We start from the raw sequence: 17,730 nt of genomic DNA, 5'->3' as shown, positions 1-17,730 counted from the left end.
GGTGGTGCTGTGGGCCTACAAAATATAATCCTAATGCTCTGCTTCGCATGTACTAGCAAGAGGGAGACCGTGGCAGATACAAGCTCTTCCTTATTTTTAGTATGTGAGGCACCTCCTTCTGAAACAACAAGAACGGAGGTTCCTGTCTCTGTCACAGCTAGCAAAGAGATCTAAGTAACCCACTGGTAGACAAGAGATAGTAGACTCATTTTTTTTTTTTTTTTTTTTTTTTTTTTTTTTTTTTAAACCTTTATTGTTTACAGTTGCATCATCTTACAATGCACAGTCACCGTCCAGGCGGCGAAGCAGTTAAACAAAGCGCACACTTCCAGATGGTAGGACACAGCCATTCAGCCGACAACCCGGAGGTCTGGCGGCGTTGTGCAGGTTAGCATGCGTACAGAAAGGAGGTGCGTGCGTTGTGAAGAGAGTAGGTTTGCGGCGCTGTTTGTGTGTTTTTATTTTTTTGTGGTGTCCCAGGTGCGTGTTGTCGGCGACAGAGGGTGGCGCTGTGGTCCAGCCCACTCCGCGGCTATGTCGGCTGCCACCCAGGCCCTGATCCGGAGACCTACAGGACACCGCTGTTACCCCAAAGTGTAAAGGCCTCCGGGCAGCCGAGCGCCAGCATCATGCTCAGAGTGTGGGCTGAAGCGCGACAAGGATGTTGCAGTATAGCTCACTGCGACATATATGGCAGCGCATAGATCCGGCGAGCCTAGTATGCAGCTTCGCAGTCCATATCTATCCCGTGTATGTGTGGCAATAGGAGGTGTCAAGGTTAGGGTCGTAAACTCAAGTGGGGTCAAGGGGGAGGGGGGAGAAGGGAGGGGGAGATCATTCTGCGGTAGAGCAGGAGGGTTATCATCCGCCAAGCGGGGCACAGCGGGACTGCGTAGCGTGCGCGGGAAGCCGCAGGCCAGGGGAGGGGGAAAAGAAAGAGGGCCGTCAAGAAGGACGGAATTCCCCGGCGTCCATGCCCGCACTCGCCTGTCCTGTGTGTAGGGCGCTCCCCTGTGCCGGAGAGGGAGCGGCCGGGCAGGGCAGAGCGATCCTGCCCCCCCGTCTGACCCCCCACCCGGGTAGTACGAGCGCCCCTGCAGACCGCGGCAGCAGCGAACCCCGTGTCAAGAGATAGTAGACTCATACACAGATTATCTGTGGCACGTTGACCGTAAATAGGTTTGGGAACACATACACATCGGCCCAAGCCCTAGACCCCAGATAAGGTAATACAGTGAGCAGCAGCTCAGATTTCTTGTCTGAATAGGCTTTCACACAGCTGTAGCAATGAAAAGGCTACTCGTGAGTGACAACACATGGAGTGAACCGCCTGTGGACCTTGAAGACTAGGAACCAATGCTTGATACCTTACGGGGTGGAAACATTTCAGACCCCAGCAGGGAGATGGAAGCAAGTGGTACATGAGAAGAGACTCCATCAGCCTTTAATAAGTAGAAACAATGTCCCAAACATTTTGCCTAGGCAGCGCAAGCTGTGCCTACCCACTTAGACATGGATCACCGATTAGTTGACTGCCAAGGGCAGGTCTCATGAAAATTGTTTGTTTCCCTTATTTCTGTCCTAGAACTATCACAGTTTCAGGCAGGATCAAGTATAGCTTGGTATAGCCTATATACTATAGACAAGGTGAGGATCTAAGCTGACCTGAACTGAAACCGGACTGTTGTCAAGAGCCCTGAAAGGTCAGAAGAAAAAGTCGAAATGTAGATGAAGATGCTTGCATTGGAAGAAAAGAATATGGAGCACCAGGTAAACCAAGGTCTTGGTTATTAGATTTTTCTGTTTTAAGTTTGATAACTATTGCACATAATAAAGAACAGCACAAGGTGTATAGAATTTATTGGGTGCAATGATTGTGGCCAGTTATGAGTTTTACCCCTAAAATAGGGCATGACCTGCAAATTTTGGTGCTTACTGCGCCAAAATCACCGTCACAGGATGTACTGACATTTCCCCCACTTAAAATATCAGGTTTACCCTGAGAAAATGTACCCATGGGATGTGGATTTATTGCACCAGGTGTAATAAAAACATCAGAACCCATAGTTCTGATATTTAAATGTACATATTGTAAGTTTTTGACCACTCGTAATGCAGTCCCAATAAGTCCTAGATATCCTATTGAGATGCAACATCATATTTTCTGTTATCCTGGGGCGGGGGAAGAATTAATGTAGAAGCATGGGGGGGGGGGGGGGTGGCTTGGCACCAGCCAATATGGTTCCATAACTGAAAAGCTCTGTGCGATCCCTGGCCCATCCGCCGAAAATCTGGCATTAATCCTCCTGGAACAGAAGGTCATGAAATACCGGGATGAACCCTGTAACATGGGGACCCTGAAAAATCCTTGCTGCGACTCAGGAAAATTAAGAGTGATGCTGGAAAACCAGATCCTGCGCTGCCGAAGGCCGGACGACTGTAGGCCGGCACTACATCCTGAAAACAAAACCACTGACTGGGAGCCGAGAACAGACCAGAGACCTGGCGCGCACTGGACAACGTCGTAAGAGGCCTCAACCAGAGTAAAGACCCCAGCACAACGAGAGAGACGCTTTGAGACCTCCACTCAGCGTCCAGAGGTAGTCTCGAACAGCGAGGCGGCAGGAAGAGGCAGAGGGAAAGGGCTGCTCTCACAGAGCAGCGTGAGGCCCAAAGCAACCAGCTCTGAGGAGAAGGCCCAGCCCTGATCAGACAAGTGCCTACCGAGGGTAAGTCGGTAAGTCGAGCTGTAAGGCAGCAGGCAGTAAGAATCCGGAGGAAGCAGGGGAGCAAGGGGGAACCTAAGCCAGCAAGGCAGGAATCCTCATCCAATAGATCACGGGATCCCAGAGCCTTGACCTGGGAACGAAATAAGGCAAAGCCAAGCTGGCCCACAAAGGTCAGGAAGTGGTCAGGCCTTTAAGAGACTGGGTGACCGTCATTAAAAAGAAAAAAAAGAAAAACGATACCGGCAACCCCAGGGCAAACAGGGCTGGGCAGCTCAACAGGGAAAGTAGGCCTAGATCAACAGATGCCACGCATCAAGTAGCTATAGTGAGGAGAGGGATCGACCTTCACGACGCCAGCGACACCAAGAAACAAGCAAGCCTACTCAAAGAGTAGGCTTCATTAAAGACACCCGACACAGCCCAGGACCCAGGGAACCGACAAACGAAGAGCGCGAAGCAATCTGTAGGCCAGACCGAATGCGGCCAAAAGGAGCACCGGTCCCCCAGAGCAACAGACTGGTCAAGTACACAGTTCCCAGGAGCATGGTGACAGAAGAGCCCACATTGGGGGCAATAATGGCGCGATACACAGTTTGGGGGCAACACTTGATACCAAAATAGACAGTCACCATAGAAGTAAACCTTCTTCGGGCCGAGATGAACAAAACCTCAGAAAAAGTCAAACTTGCAGAAACCGATATTGGAGACTTGCAGATGGTCACTAAAATAGAAAACACCCAAAATTAAGAATGGCATTGCAATCAGTTAATATCATAACGATCCTATCCTGGAATGTCAGCGGTCTTGGGCACAAAATTAAACAAACAATGATCCAACAATATTTACGCAGACACTCCCCGGACCTAGCGCTGCTACAAGAAACCCATTTAAAAGGCAATCATTACTTAGTGTTGAATAGGTTTGCTACACACTAATTGCCCATGCGGGATTTACATCCTAATCAAGGGGAGTGCCTATACTCAGTAAAAATACATACCCCTGTGTGGTGGGCTGCATTTGGAGCAACCCTGAGGGCAGATATGTAGATTTGACCAAAACATGGGCGGGAAGAACCATTAATATATGCTCCACTTATATACAGACTAAACTCGACTCAGAGACCTTTCCAGAGATAAGTAAAACACTCTTCGAAATGCCCCATGGGCTTCTCATATTGGGAGGGGATATGAATGCAGTGATGGCTCTAAACATGGATAGAAGCACAAGACTGTACAAAGCAACCGGACCGGGCCTACTACAAACATTCATGGGAGTAATGGGGCTAGTGGATCTATGGAGAACACACAATCCCAGCACTAGACAATACACCCATATCTCTGTGGCGCACTCCAGCGGGTCCCAACTGAACTATATCTTTACATAGACAATGCATGTGGGTCTATGTACGGAGGAGAGGCACAGAGCCAGAGGAATATCAGATCACTCTCCGGTCGAGGTAGTGATAAGGGGTCGGATGGGAGAATTTATCCTCCCACCGCGAGTACAGCTGTGGTAGTTCAGGGACAAAGGTTTTGCGGATAGATTTAGGTAGTGAACGGAACAATATTTTATAGAAAATACAGGGACCTTTCGCTCTCAATGCATGCTATGTGAAGCATATAAGGTAGTGGCGAGGGGGTACGCCTAAGCACTAGTGAAGAAAAGACGCACTAGATATGAGGAGCTGGAGCAGGAGATAGCGGACCTAGAAGAACAATTGGGGCGAGAGGATACACTGGGCCCACCTTAAGGCACAAACTAAGGTTAAAACAATCCAACTTGGAGAGCTAGAAGAGGGAGCAGCCAGATCTCACGCAATAGCCACACAAAGATGTATTTACGATATAGGGGACAAAGCTAACAAGCTAATAGCATGGTTAGAAAGAAGAGATAAAGCCCTCAACTGGGTCCTAGCAATCCAGAAGCCCGACGGCACAACAAGCAAATCAAATGAGGAAATAGCAGAGGCTTGTACCAGTTAGTAACAACAAGGACAGCAAGTGATAGTACAGAACTTTTGAGAGATATTTGCTTAACGGCACTCTCCCTGGAAGACCGGGATGAAATGGATAAAGAACTGACGGTAGAGGAAGTAACTGGAGCCATACGAGACTTGCAGTCAGGCAAGGCTGCTGGCCCACATGGACTACCCGCTGAAACTTATAAATGTGTAACCGATAAGATAGCCCAACCAATCCTCAGTATGTTTCACAGGGCACTAGAAGATGGGAAATTACCGGAAGACGTCCGATTGGCGAGTGTAGCGGTTATACCCAAAGAGGGAAAACCCTGGAACTGTACAGTTCCTATAGGCATTTATTGTTATTATTTTGAGGCTAAGATACTAGCCGAGGTCTTAGCAAATAGAATACAGCGAATAATCTCAACAATAATCCACCCGGACCAATCCGGCTTTATACCACATAGAAGCACCAGACTAAATCTTCGAGGCCCGTTTGGAGTTCTGCATGAAACAGTGCAGAGACCAGGGAGGCAACGGCGGTTCTGGCTCTAGATGCCAGAATGGCATTCGACAGTATCGAATGGCCATACCTCTTCGTGGTACTAGAAAGAATGGACTTTGTTCCGAAATTAAGAGCGTGGATTGCCCTATTGTATAAGGATCCACTAGCAAGGGTAAGGGTAAATGGAACAATATCGAGACACTTCCAGTTACATAGAGAGACACGTCAAGGATGCCCTCTCTCCCCTTTAATTTTTGCATACTGCGGCAGACAATACACATACTCCTATATTTCGACTCTTCAGCAGCTACTCTAGTTTCCCAATTTATTTGGAGAAGTCTCTAGTGTTCCCTCTGACAACGGACCTGCCGCCCCTTTTGTCCGCCTCTGCAGCACTGGAGCGGAGGCACGAATTTAAAACTTGGGAATATATATCACTAGGTTCAAAAAGGACTTTATGGCCCTGAGTTTGAATTCGCAGCTGGCGAGACTGCGAGAGGATGTGGTCCACTGGGGACGGCTCCCGGTTTCATTGATGGGCAGGGCGGTGTTATTCAACATGATGGCGCTTTCCCTCCTGTTGTATGCGTTACAAAACACTCCATAGCAGATCCCCAGTACATTCTTTAAGTCAATTGATGGTGAGCGTAGGAGTTTATTATGGGACGGAGGGGCCCGCGCATCGCCCTTAAAGTTGCAACTAGGAGTCTATGAAAGGGATTTGGCGATCCCAGATATTAGGGGATATTATCTGGAGTCGCAACTTCTCAATATCAATGACTGGGTCTTCTCCACAGTATCAGAGCGGGCATATCGGGTAGACAGAGGAGCCATGGGGACACGTGGCTGGTTGTCGGCCCTATATTGCAAGAGAGTGGGGGAATACTATTGAGCATGGTGGGAAGCAACAAAAAGTTTGGGGTGGGTTGGAAAAGTGACTGAACAGACCCCGCTCTGGGAAAGTGATATGCTGAGGGAAGTGAGGCAATTGAAAGGTTTTCATAAGTGGAATCTCATAGGTATAGAACTATTGGGGGACGTTTGGAAAAATGGCTCTATGCTTAAATTTGAAGAGATGCAAGATGAATTTCAAATGCCAAAGGCTGAGAGGTATTGCTGCGTACAGCTCAGACCTGCCCTACAGAGTCACATAAAAGAAGGGGATGTGCTACCGGAATATTCCCCATTGGAGGATAGGCTGTTGCTAGACCCGATGATAGACAAATCTGTGTTGCTCACCTACAGCTAAATCATGAATAACTTTCCGGACCCCTTGTTCTTTCTGAGGTAGGTGTGGGAATCTGACATCGGACTCCTAGAAGAGGAGGTTTGGAGGGAAGCAGTTCAAAGCCCTAGAGAGATTGCTATAAGTCGAGGTTTAGATTGGTCCAACTCTGAATCCTCCATAGGTCATACACCCCTAGAATTCTCCATCATTGGCTGGGCTGGAGTGACTCCGATTACTGCATCAGGGTGTGTGGGGCAAAGGGTACGTTCTTTCACATACTTTGGGCATGCCCTAGACTGCAGCGGTACTGGAAAGGGATTGTCCGTATCATAGCCAGGATGGTGGGGCAGCAGGTACCACTATACGCAAGATGGCACATACTGGGTGGTCACAGGAGAAATTAATTGGCCCACTCACCAAAAAGTGGTTGATGTTAACAGCAGGTGTTGCTAAAAGGAATATTGCCAGAAATTGGGGAAGTGCAGAACCCCCAAGGATTAAAGACTGGGGAGATAACCTAGACTGGTGTCAGCTGGCAGAGGAAGTGGTATACCATAGTGGGGGATGCCCAGCAAAATAGGGAAAGATCTGGTTCGCATGGGAGGCATATAGGGCCGAAACAGGGTGATGCCCAAAGTGAAGTCCATGCAAACGTGTAAGTCCACAAGAAAGGCGGAAGACATGTAGATCTGAAAGTGAGAGATACAATGTATTGTTATGTACTTGTCCGGTATTACCATGTTTCTAGAACGTTGTAAAGGTGTACTGCAGTTTATTATTAAAAATAATTAAAAAAGTAATAATATGGAAGCATTTGCCCAAAGCATCCACAGATCTGTTGAGGCTGCATCTACAAGGTAATGTCACTTGGCATCTGACATCCTTGCCAGATTAAATTTTGTTGAGCTAAAGGAAGAAATCCTTAATGCATTAAATTCAGATAATGTGGTTGTCTTAAAGCTGCACAAACTCCAACCTATTCAGGTGCTTTGTGCAACGATGCTTTCGAAACACAGAGATTTGTATAGTCACACAATATTTGTGACAATGAGGAATTGTCTGTTATTGAGGTTCTCCCTTCAGACTCATATTCACTTGGAAAAATAATACAGTTGAAATGCGTTCATTGAAAGAAGTTGGAGAAATATAGTAAATTAGCGATCAAACAGAACATGCTAAAAACTAGCAGAACCAGCATGAAACTAGACAGAATGTCAAATGGTTTAAAGTATACAGTCTTCTACCTTACAAGTAAGTGGTGGGTCGAGCGAGCGTTTTTTATCACTTGAGGGAAGTCATTGTGTATCCGAGGCAGAAGGCAGAGTAAGTGAAAACTCGATTTGAGTGCACCAAAGGGACTGCTGTTTCTCCTTAAGTAAGAGACAAAGCAAAGTGAATAACTCTTCTGAATTGTAGGTCTCCGGGACGCAAGCGGCCAGGGAGGAGTGAAAGTGAGGCTGTTGGTTGTGTTATTTTTAATCCACATATGGGCATAGTATCCCTAGATATGGGTGGGTGTGAAAGTACAGAATGGGGTGCGTGTACGGGATGGGGGAGTGAGATGCATTTGAAAAGTTGGTGTTTTGATAGCTGGTTACGGATTGGGAGTGGAAGGTCAGCTGGGATGTGAGGTCTGTCCAAGTTAAACCATATGGATGGTCAAAGGGTGCTTTTATAGTGAACATTTATAAAATGAAGTGTGAACCCAATGCTCATCTCAAGCCAACACACATGTTCAAGTTTGTAATATTTTAATGATCCAGTCCAATTGTTGGTCACGAAGGGAGAGCGAGAGGGTAGAGAACCTAGTTGCATCCTCCCTAACACAATTTTCTTCACAAATTGGGAACTACGGTGGATTGGAAGAGAAAAGGTCCTAATAAAATCCAAAGATTTTGAGGTAAACACCTCACACACTAAATAGTGGCATGCTTCATCATCTGCGCCTATCAACACCCTGGTATGGTACCATCAGGGTGGACTCGACCACAAATGGGAGTTCCTATAAAAATTGTTACTAGATTATAAAACCGGGATCCTGAAAATATTGATTAAAAATGCCTCCAGTTATACCCAAGGGGATTCCCTTTATTATATACCAACAAGTTTTGGCCTGCATTTAAATTCCATACAGGTCTGAGGCCGTCGTCGGGGCTGTTAGCATCCCTTCTTATTTTTTACACATTTGTTTCCATGGACAGACATGAGGCCTAAGGCTCTCACCTGTTAGTAGAATCCTACTACAGGAAACCTGGGGACAATCCTAAATGAACATGACACGTTACAACACGTACTAATACCACGCGTCATTACAACGCAGGTTTTACTACACGTAGTCATTCACCACGACTTACCATTACAACGCATACTTTTACCAAGAATATGCCTTTACCACGCATGCCATTACAACGCAAAGGCATGTGTGGTAAAGGTATACTCTTGGTAAAAGTATCTAAGGTAAGTTACACTACCCTGCCCTATCCTAATCCCTAATTTAGTAGCCCTGCACGACCCCCGAGCCCCAATCCTTGCCCTCACCCTAAACCCTAAATCACTACCCCTGCATGAAGCCCCAACCCCAAGCCTTGCCCTACCCAAAAACACCACCCCTGTCCGACCCTCTCCTCACCGTAAAACACTACCCTGCATGACCCCCCAACCCTACCCTAAACCCTAAAACACTACCCTGCACGACCCCCAACCCCAAGTCCTCTCCCTACCCTAAAACACTACCCTGCACGACCCCCTTCCCTACCCAAAACCCTACAACACCGTCCCTGCACGACTCTCCCCCGACTCCCAGTCCTCTCCTTACACTAAAACACTACCCTGCACAACCCCCTCGACCCTGCCTTAAACCCTAAACCACTACCCCAGCACGATCCTCCCCCTTACCCCCAGTCCTCTCCCTACCCTAAAACACTACCCTGCATGACCCCCGTCCCTACCCTAAACCCTACAACACTACCCCTGCACAACTCTCCCCCGACTCCCAGTCCTCTCCTTACACTAAAACACTACCCTGCACAACCCCCTCGACCCTACCCTAAACCACTACCCCTGCATAATCCTCCCTCTTACCCCCAGTCCTCTCCCTACCCTAACCCCCTACCCTGCACGACCCCTCCGACCGCCAGTCCACTCCCTACCCTAAAACACTACCCTGCACGACCCCGACCCTACCCTAAACCCTAAAACAGTACCCTGCACGACCCTCCCCCCGACTCCCTTTACCCTTAAAAAAAAGTAAACACCGACCTTCTCTCTCCTCGTGGTTCCTCTCCTTGTGGTTCCTGGTTCCCTCTGGTCGTCTGAGGGGCGCTGTACATCTTTGTGAGGAAACAGAAAAGCTTCTGTTTCCTCACAACGTGGATCGCCTAAATCTTTTTACAAGGTATGTACTTTTAACACGCATACTTTTACAACAAAATTCGTTGTAAAGGCATGCGTGGTAAAAGCACATATGTTGTAAAATAAAATTGTAGTAATGACTACGCGTTGTTACAGCGCATGCGTGGTAACGCTTGCGTTGTAATGGTATGCAGGGAAACAGCCATGTTGTAATAGCTGTTTCTCATCCTCAATATGTCAAGGGATTTTTTTACAGGGTAGTATATGTATATTAGCATACTTAAAAATGTAGTTGGCTAGTGCCGGTTGGGGGAGTCACGGGTACGCAGCCACTGACCGGCATTAACCACCTGTCTACATCAGACTAGTGCTGGAAGTGCAAGGTATGGATATGCTATAAAATGCAGTACGACAGACTAATGACAGTAAATGCTATAAAGTGAAGCACGGCTAACCACTTCAAAGGAGAAAGAAACACAGTAGTAGTGGGCATGCACATTTTATCAGTAAGGACACCTTTTACACTCAGACACACGTCTTACCCTGATTGTGGGTTGTTCAGGAATAATGGCAACTGGTGGGAGCAACCCTCTTGTAGTCACACAATTATGATAAAAGTTAAACTAGAGTAGTGATCTTTGGTTAATTAGGGTATTGCGTGCCCTGTACGTTAACCACTAAGTGAGGTATATTATAAGTTTAGTTGAAGCCTATTTCCTATTGAGTTCCACCAAGACCGCTGCTGAACACTGAGTGTTTGAGCATTCCGATCTATATGTTTAACAAAGAGAGATACCGATTGGTTAATTTTCTGCGCTTAATGATCACATGTCGCCTTTTCCATGTTAGGGTGCCTGTCATAGGAAAGCTAGGAAATGTAGTCGGATTGGGACTTGATCGTAGTGTTTATAGCACTACACAAGTTTGAAATTATTTGTACAGCAAGGCGTGCAGCTATTATGGAAGCTTAATAAAGTGCCCAAACCAGTCCTTTATATACTGAAAGATACTAAAAGGGACGTTTTTCACCACCATCTTCAAAACCTCAATCTATAAAGCCATCATGACTGGCGCCTCACATGGCTTGACCAGTAACGTTTTCTCCTCGCATTAGATGGCAAAAAAGCATTTAATTGAGCAAGCTGGTTATTTCTGCGGTGGATACCAGAGGTGATTGGCCTGAGCCCCTGCCTAAAATATGGTTAATGGAAAGCTTGCGTGCACTAGGGTCCGAATTATTGCCATATGCTACAAATGATATACATTTGGTATGGGGGTGGTATTATGCAGTGATGGTCCTCTTTCTTTGACAATGAAACTTCTTGCAACTTACACATGGAGTATTGAGTGGGATCACTTTCAGGACACTTTCAAATTGATAATGTTCCCAGATGAAATGTTAGCATTATTCACCAACTGGTGGATAAATTGAATGAATAACAAGAAATTTTAGGATTCATAGTTCCTTTCCATAAGTGTAAACCTCAGAACTTTGCTACTCCTCAGAGAGCAAGAAGTGGGAAATAATTTAACCTCGTCCAGTTCCAAAACGGTCCATCTCAGTTACACAATACTACTCCGAGATTCATCAAGAGCTCCAAACATACCATACAAACATACTATCCTGTGTTGTGTGAATGCCACCTGTTGACCACACCATCCAAAATACTGTATAGATTTCAAAGTATCCTTGCCCCATACTAATACTTAAAGACCTACAAAAGATGATCCGAGGGTATAAAAAAAAAAGAAATCCATCTCATTCCTTAAAACCCATAAGACAAAATGCTTTCTTATTGGTGGTTTTGTCCTGTGCTGGAGACCAACATCTTACATGTGTGTTTAGTAAACTACTGCAATGTGTTTTAGATTCTGAAGAATCCATAATTAAGAGGACTTGCAGTTAAGAGAACTTACTGTAAACATTGTCTTTGTTAGACCTAAAGGTGATGCAGCTTTAAAAAAAAATATTTTCCAAGCTTGGTTTAATCTGAGTGAGGTGGTTTGTGGTTTGCAGAGACATTTGTACTGCAAGTACAGGGATTTGTCAGATGGCGACTATATCCTCTATTTTACTGTGTCTCGATTTATAAACTGATTCAAAAAGTTGGTAATCCTAAAATTAGTCCTGCCTCACATGCTTCATAAATTCCTTCAGTAATTTGGTCTGTTTTTATCAAGTACCTTAAGGTAAGTTCATTGTTTAGTGGCCTACAAGGATGTTGTGAATGAAATAAGATTTAAAATACTGTTACCATGTATAAGTGTTTGTGTTTAAATCCATTGTGCATCATTCCTGGAACTGAAATTGTCATGAGGGTGGATGACCTACAAAATTACATCGTTCTAGGAGGAGCCAGGTGTCTACTGTCTTGGCTAGAAAATGATTTTCTAGCACTTTCCTGAAGTGTTCATATCGAAATAAGTATATGTGTTTTAGGTATTCTAACAAGGTAAAAATATCTTAAGTGTACGATATTGGCACTTGGAACTTTTTGGTCATTAGAGTGAACTATGATCATACTCCTAAATTGTTGAGTTTGTTAACCATGAACGATCCTAATGCTACCCGATCATGTTTTGCAGTGCTCTGCCATATGATGTCCATTGGTCCCACCAAGAGTGTTCTTTGTCTAGTCTGGTTCCATCATGTATCCCAGTAAAGTCAAAGGGGGCTTTGGTTACTGCTTTTGCTGGTGATGGACTGGTGCTGGCAGCAAGTATTAACCAGAAAGATCCTAAGGTATACTTGCTGGAATGTTTGTTTTGCAAGTTTTATATTTGTTATTATAAGTTCCAGATTTGGAGCATAAATGTATCTTGTCATTGAAGCATGCATTTTAATTAGTTAGATATGTAGTGGTGGTTGCTGGCCACTGTTTCCTTTTGAGGAAGACCTCCTGTCCATTAAAAGCTTCCATCGGAGATATTGTTTTGCTGAAATATGACTCGCACTGCCTGTGACACCTTTAGCTGATTGTGCTGAAAAGCAAATCTTGAAATCACCTGCAATCTTGAACTGTTGACAGTGGCATTTTTAATAACACCACAAGCCTGGTCTCTGCTGAGAAGATGGGTAGGCTATCCTGTTGTCTGTTTAAACCAATAGTAACTGATAAAACCCCATCGAAAGGGAAAAAGCCCACATCAGAGCAAACATATAATCTGATAGACTTCTAACCACAGATTCCTTACCTTAGAATATTCCCCAGGCATCAGATTGAATCTGGAAAGTTTTTTGTCCAGTCCACTTGCATGCTAGTAGGTGGCCTTGTTCGGGTTCACCTTGCTTAGTCGGTGTCTTCCTTGCCAGAAGTTACTAAATAGCTGCCACCACAGTGCACTAACCCAAGGTCTTTCTTTTCCACACCCAGATTGAACTCTCCTCAGTCACTTTTTGAAGGAGTTCCTTGACCTTTTTGTTGACTTCAACAACCAGTGTGCCTTTTTTCCATCTTATTTTCCGTCTTTTTTGGTTATGTCGCTCAAAAACTCTACTGGTTTTAAACTTTGTGGAGCCTGTCACAGACATATGTCTGTGACAGGCCTCCGATTGGTGTGTCTTTGGTGCCTGGAGAGGGACCACGACTTTAACAACTGCTCGGATTTTACAACAATGAATCTGAAGGCCATCCATGAGTGAGCCATACAGCTTCTGGCTGCTTGACATGTGACTCCACCCCGCTCCAGGTCCCGTTCGCGAGGGAGGTCTTGGGCCCGCCTCAAAGTCGATCATACCGATCATCATGATCCAGGAATTCTTCGGGTAAGTCCCATAAGAAGAAGTCCAAGCGTTCTTCAACTTGCGAGAATGACGCCACAAGTCCAGGCCCAGCTCCCAGGGCCTCCCTGTGGCACCCTCATCTCAACCTGGATCCGCTTCCTGCTTCCTCAAGTTTCCTGGAGCACAAACGCCCAACGTAGAGAAATTTATGAGGTCATGAGCCTCGTTTTTGAACGATTGGGTTCCTCTGGAGTGCCTGCGGGCCTCATAGGTTGAGGGGACTTCTACTGGGATTTTGCCAGCGAGTTCACCCTTGGCGCTGGTCAGACCCTCGGATCCGTTGTTGGTTCCAGATCAGCCCCGGTCGCAACTTTGTGATCTCCTCAGGAGACCTTTCCAATTCCTGGTGCCGCTGACACCCATTGGCAGAGCCACACCTATTGTGTTTTCCGGCTCCTATAAAGAGCCGTCCTGACGTTGGCCATGTGGCCTGAATTGGACATGGAGCCCTATTTTTCTGAAGGGCCCACTAAAGAGCATGAATGGAAGGGATCTGAGGATCCCTATAGTTATTTCGCCACCTTAGGAGAGTCCATGGCCAATGACATGTAGTATGAAGCTGTTGCTAGTGGTCTGGATATCTCACCTGACACTGGTCTCCTCTCTCCTCACATGGCGGCTACGGAGGAAGGGGCCTCTTTTGTGATGGTGGTCCGGAGGGCAGCTGGGGTCCTAGACCTGACGTTGCCCAAAGTAGAGTTCAAGACTAACATCTTGACAGAGGTGCATCAGCCTGTGTACCCCCTCCTCTCAGAACCCCTACACCCCTTCAGTGAAACCCTCACTGGGACCTGCTGTGGGTCTGAGCCAAGCCCTGTACTGGCACTCCAGTGCACAGGACCATGTACCTTCCTCTCCCAGAATCCCACCCTGAGGGCCTGGTGGTCTAGGCCACAAACTCCAAAATGAATCCCGGTGCCCTCCCTACCACACCATGAATAGGGATTTCATGAGACTCTGACACTTTTGGAAAGAGGATTTTTTACTTCCACCAGTCTTGCACTGTGATCAGTGAACACCACATGCTTATTGGCTGAAATTCCCACACTGTATGTGATTCGGTTGCGCAAGTGTCCCAAGCTATTGCTGATGGTAAAAATGCAGCGAAGTTCACTATCAGATGTGGATTGGATATGACCGACTCACTAGACAGAGCCATTGCTTCCAGAGTGGTGCTTTGACGTCCGGCCTGTCTGAGAACTGGCTTTTCAGGGGATGTCCAGGCATCCCTTATGGACATGCCCTTCGATGGCACTCACCTTTGTGGCATCAAGGTGGATTTGGTGCTGGAGCGTTTTAGTAGAGCCACAGCTAGGTCGTTGGAGCTCACCATGGCCCAGCGACAGCCGCATTCCACCTTCCACTTCTGGCTATGGTAGGGGTTATCAAGTGCCTCCTTTCCTCCCTAGCCACCGTGGGCAGCAGGTACCTCAGTCCTTTTGTGGCTCCTACAAAACTTGTGGGAACCAAGGCCCGACGTCTATTCAATCTGCTCTTCGCTGCCTCAAAGCCCCTTTAATATGCCCTCAGATCATCATGGGCAACTGTTTGGTGACAGGATTTGGCATCACCTGCTCCACTGAGAGAGATATCAGCACGCCCTAACCTTTCAACAGATCCCGCCAATGTTGCCAAAGGAGCCATTGTGAGGGTGCCGGCATCATAAGTAGGTCGTGTTTGCTATTCCTGCTACTTTCTGGTGCCGAAATAGGACCCAGGCCTCTACCCTATACTAGACCTATACCCTCTTAACTACTTCCTGGAAAAGGAACATTTCAAGATTGTCACTCTGGCTCAGGTTCTGTCTGCCCTCGACACAGGAGACTGACAGGGTTGGACTTGCAGGACACCTACTTTCATATCCATGTCCTGTCTGCCCACAAGCATTACCTGCGTTTCATGATGGACCACAAGCATTATCAGTTTGCTTTGATCCCTTTTTGCCTTACCACCGCCCCTAGGGTTTTCACCAAGGTGAATGGCATGGGCTGGAGCACATATGCGGAGGTTGGGGTTCCAGTCTTTCCCTACCTCTACGACTGACTGTTGAAGGCAGGTTCGTACCATGCAGTTGCCTCCCACCTCCGGGCTATGGCGAACCTCCTGCATTCGCTCATATTTACAATGAACATACTGAAGTCACTTCTGACTCCCCCCTCAGATGCTCCCTTTTGTCTGAGCTGTTCTGGATACAGTGATGTTTCAGGCCTATCATCCGGAACGGTGAGTCTGGTATATTTGGGCTATGATTTGATATTTCAGCCTCTGTCCTGGATTTTGGTGAGACTTACTCTAAGGCTGTTGGTCTTATGGCCTCCTACATACTACTGGTGAAAACGTGTGGGCTGTGCAGTGGGACCTGAAGTCCAAGTGGGCGCAGTTTCAGGGGAATCTCTCTGACCTGGGTTCAAATATCGGCGGGAACTACAAAATATCTGCAGTGGTAGTGACTGGATCAGTTGCAGTACCCTCTTCCTTCCCCGCCCAGATCTCATAATACTGACAGATGCATCACTTCTGGGTTTGGGTGGCCATCTGGGAGAGGTGGGGATCAGAGGAGTCTGGTCTCTGGCAAAATCTCCGCTCCACATAAACCTGTTGGAACTGAGAGCGATTCACTTTAAAAGCATTTCTTCCTTCCATCAAGGGAAGGCTGGTTCAGGTGTTCATGGACAACATCACCGCCATGTGGTATTGCAAAAAGCAGGGCATGGTAGGATTGTGGACCCTGTGTCAAGGAGCTCTGTGTCTCTGGACATGGCTAGAGCATCAGGGCATTTTCCCAGTGCAAGAATCCGGTGGGCTCTCTGAACGCCAGAGTGGACAAACTCAGCCATTGAGGACTCGCTAAACACAAATAGCGTCTCCATCTGGATTTGGTGCAAGGTCTCTTTAGAGATTGGGGAGAACCTTGGTTAAATCTATTTGCCACCGCCTAGAACATGCAATGTCCTCACTTCTTCACACTGGAATTTCCAAGGTGGCTCTCGTGATGTATTTCATCTTGAGTGAAGCTCAGGGCTCCTGTATTCCTTCTGCCCTGAGTTCTCAAGAAGATCAGGACTGACTGAGCCAAAGTTGTCATGATTGCTGCAGATTGGGCACAAAGGGCATGGCATTCTGAATGCCTGAACATTAGCATCGGTCTACCAATCAGGCTGCCCGTTTGAGAGGATCTTTTGTCGCAGCAACAGGACAGGGTCCTGCACCTGAACCTCATTTGCGTGCGTGAAGTTTGTGCAGCGACAGCTAAGAATTTTTGCCCTCCCTCCAAGTGTGTGATGTAATTCCCACAGTCAGGCGTCCCTCAACTAAAACGGTATACGTCTGCAAATGGCACAAATTTGTGGGTCGTGTGCTGTTACATCCATTTATCCCCTGTCTGCACCCTTGCTTGAAATCCTGTTGGCTTTATCACTTGACCGGCAAGTCCTTGCTCTGGGCATAGTTAAAGGTTACTTTTCATCCATCTCCGCTTTCTTGTGGTTGCGAGAACAGCTTGTGATCTGTTTCCTGAAAGGTTTGCAGCACGTTTCCCTCCCCCGCATCCCTCCCAACCTTTCATTATGGCCCAATGGGATCTAAATTTAGTTCTTACCTTTTTAATATGCTTGCCCTTTGAGCTCCTGCACAGCTGTCCTCTGAGAATGCTTACCATCAAAACAGTCTTCCTTTTGTCCATAACATCTGCTAGGAGGGTTAGGTAATGTCAACCCCCTGTATACTACCTTTTTGCCTAGAAAGAAAAAGCAGGACACAAGAGTCCTCTGTTTGCTATGGAGTGGCCAAGAAGCATCCCCGTGGGGGCTTGCGTGCTCACCCCACCAGAGCCAAAGCTGCAATTTGCTTGTGAAGTCCCAGTCCCGGACATCTGTCCGGCAGCTACATGGGCATCACGCAACAAAGTTGCCAAGCATTACTGCCTAGACAGTTAGTATTGCCTGTTCGATTGTACAGGACTTTTTAGTGTAGCACCTCCCCTGGAGAGAGATTGCTTTGGTATCTATTCTAAGGTAGGGAATATGTGGCTAGAAGTCTCAATCAGATCAAAACGTTAGTTACCTTTACTAATGCCTTATCTGGTAGAGACTCTATAAAGCCGCAGATTCCTTACCAAACCCTCTTATTCATCCTGCTCTGTGTACTGTACCGCTCATCTCAAAGAGATCCTTC

The 17,730-nt window shown here is 46.7% G+C and overlaps 1 protein-coding gene across 3 annotated transcripts in view; it reads left to right on the top strand.

Moving 5' to 3' along the window:
- CPLANE1 (ciliogenesis and planar polarity effector complex subunit 1) overlaps positions 1-17,730 on the top strand; it is a 2,680,747-nt gene that overhangs the window by 189,747 nt on the left and 2,473,270 nt on the right. For all 3 annotated transcript variants that reach the window (XM_085631095.1, XM_085631092.1, XM_085631094.1), the window contains exon 7: positions 12,360-12,516. In XM_085631095.1, coding sequence (XP_085487221.1) covers positions 12,360-12,516 — 157 coding nt within the window. The remainder of the gene's footprint in view (positions 1-12,359; positions 12,517-17,730) is intronic.

The sequence above is a fragment of the Triturus cristatus genome, chromosome 2_1 (genome assembly GCF_964204655.1).
Source record: "Triturus cristatus chromosome 2_1, aTriCri1.1, whole genome shotgun sequence".
Lineage (NCBI taxonomy): Eukaryota > Metazoa > Chordata > Amphibia > Caudata > Salamandridae > Triturus > Triturus cristatus.
The sequence above is the reverse complement of the archived record's forward strand: the minus strand, read 5'-3'. Positions and strand labels throughout refer to the sequence as shown.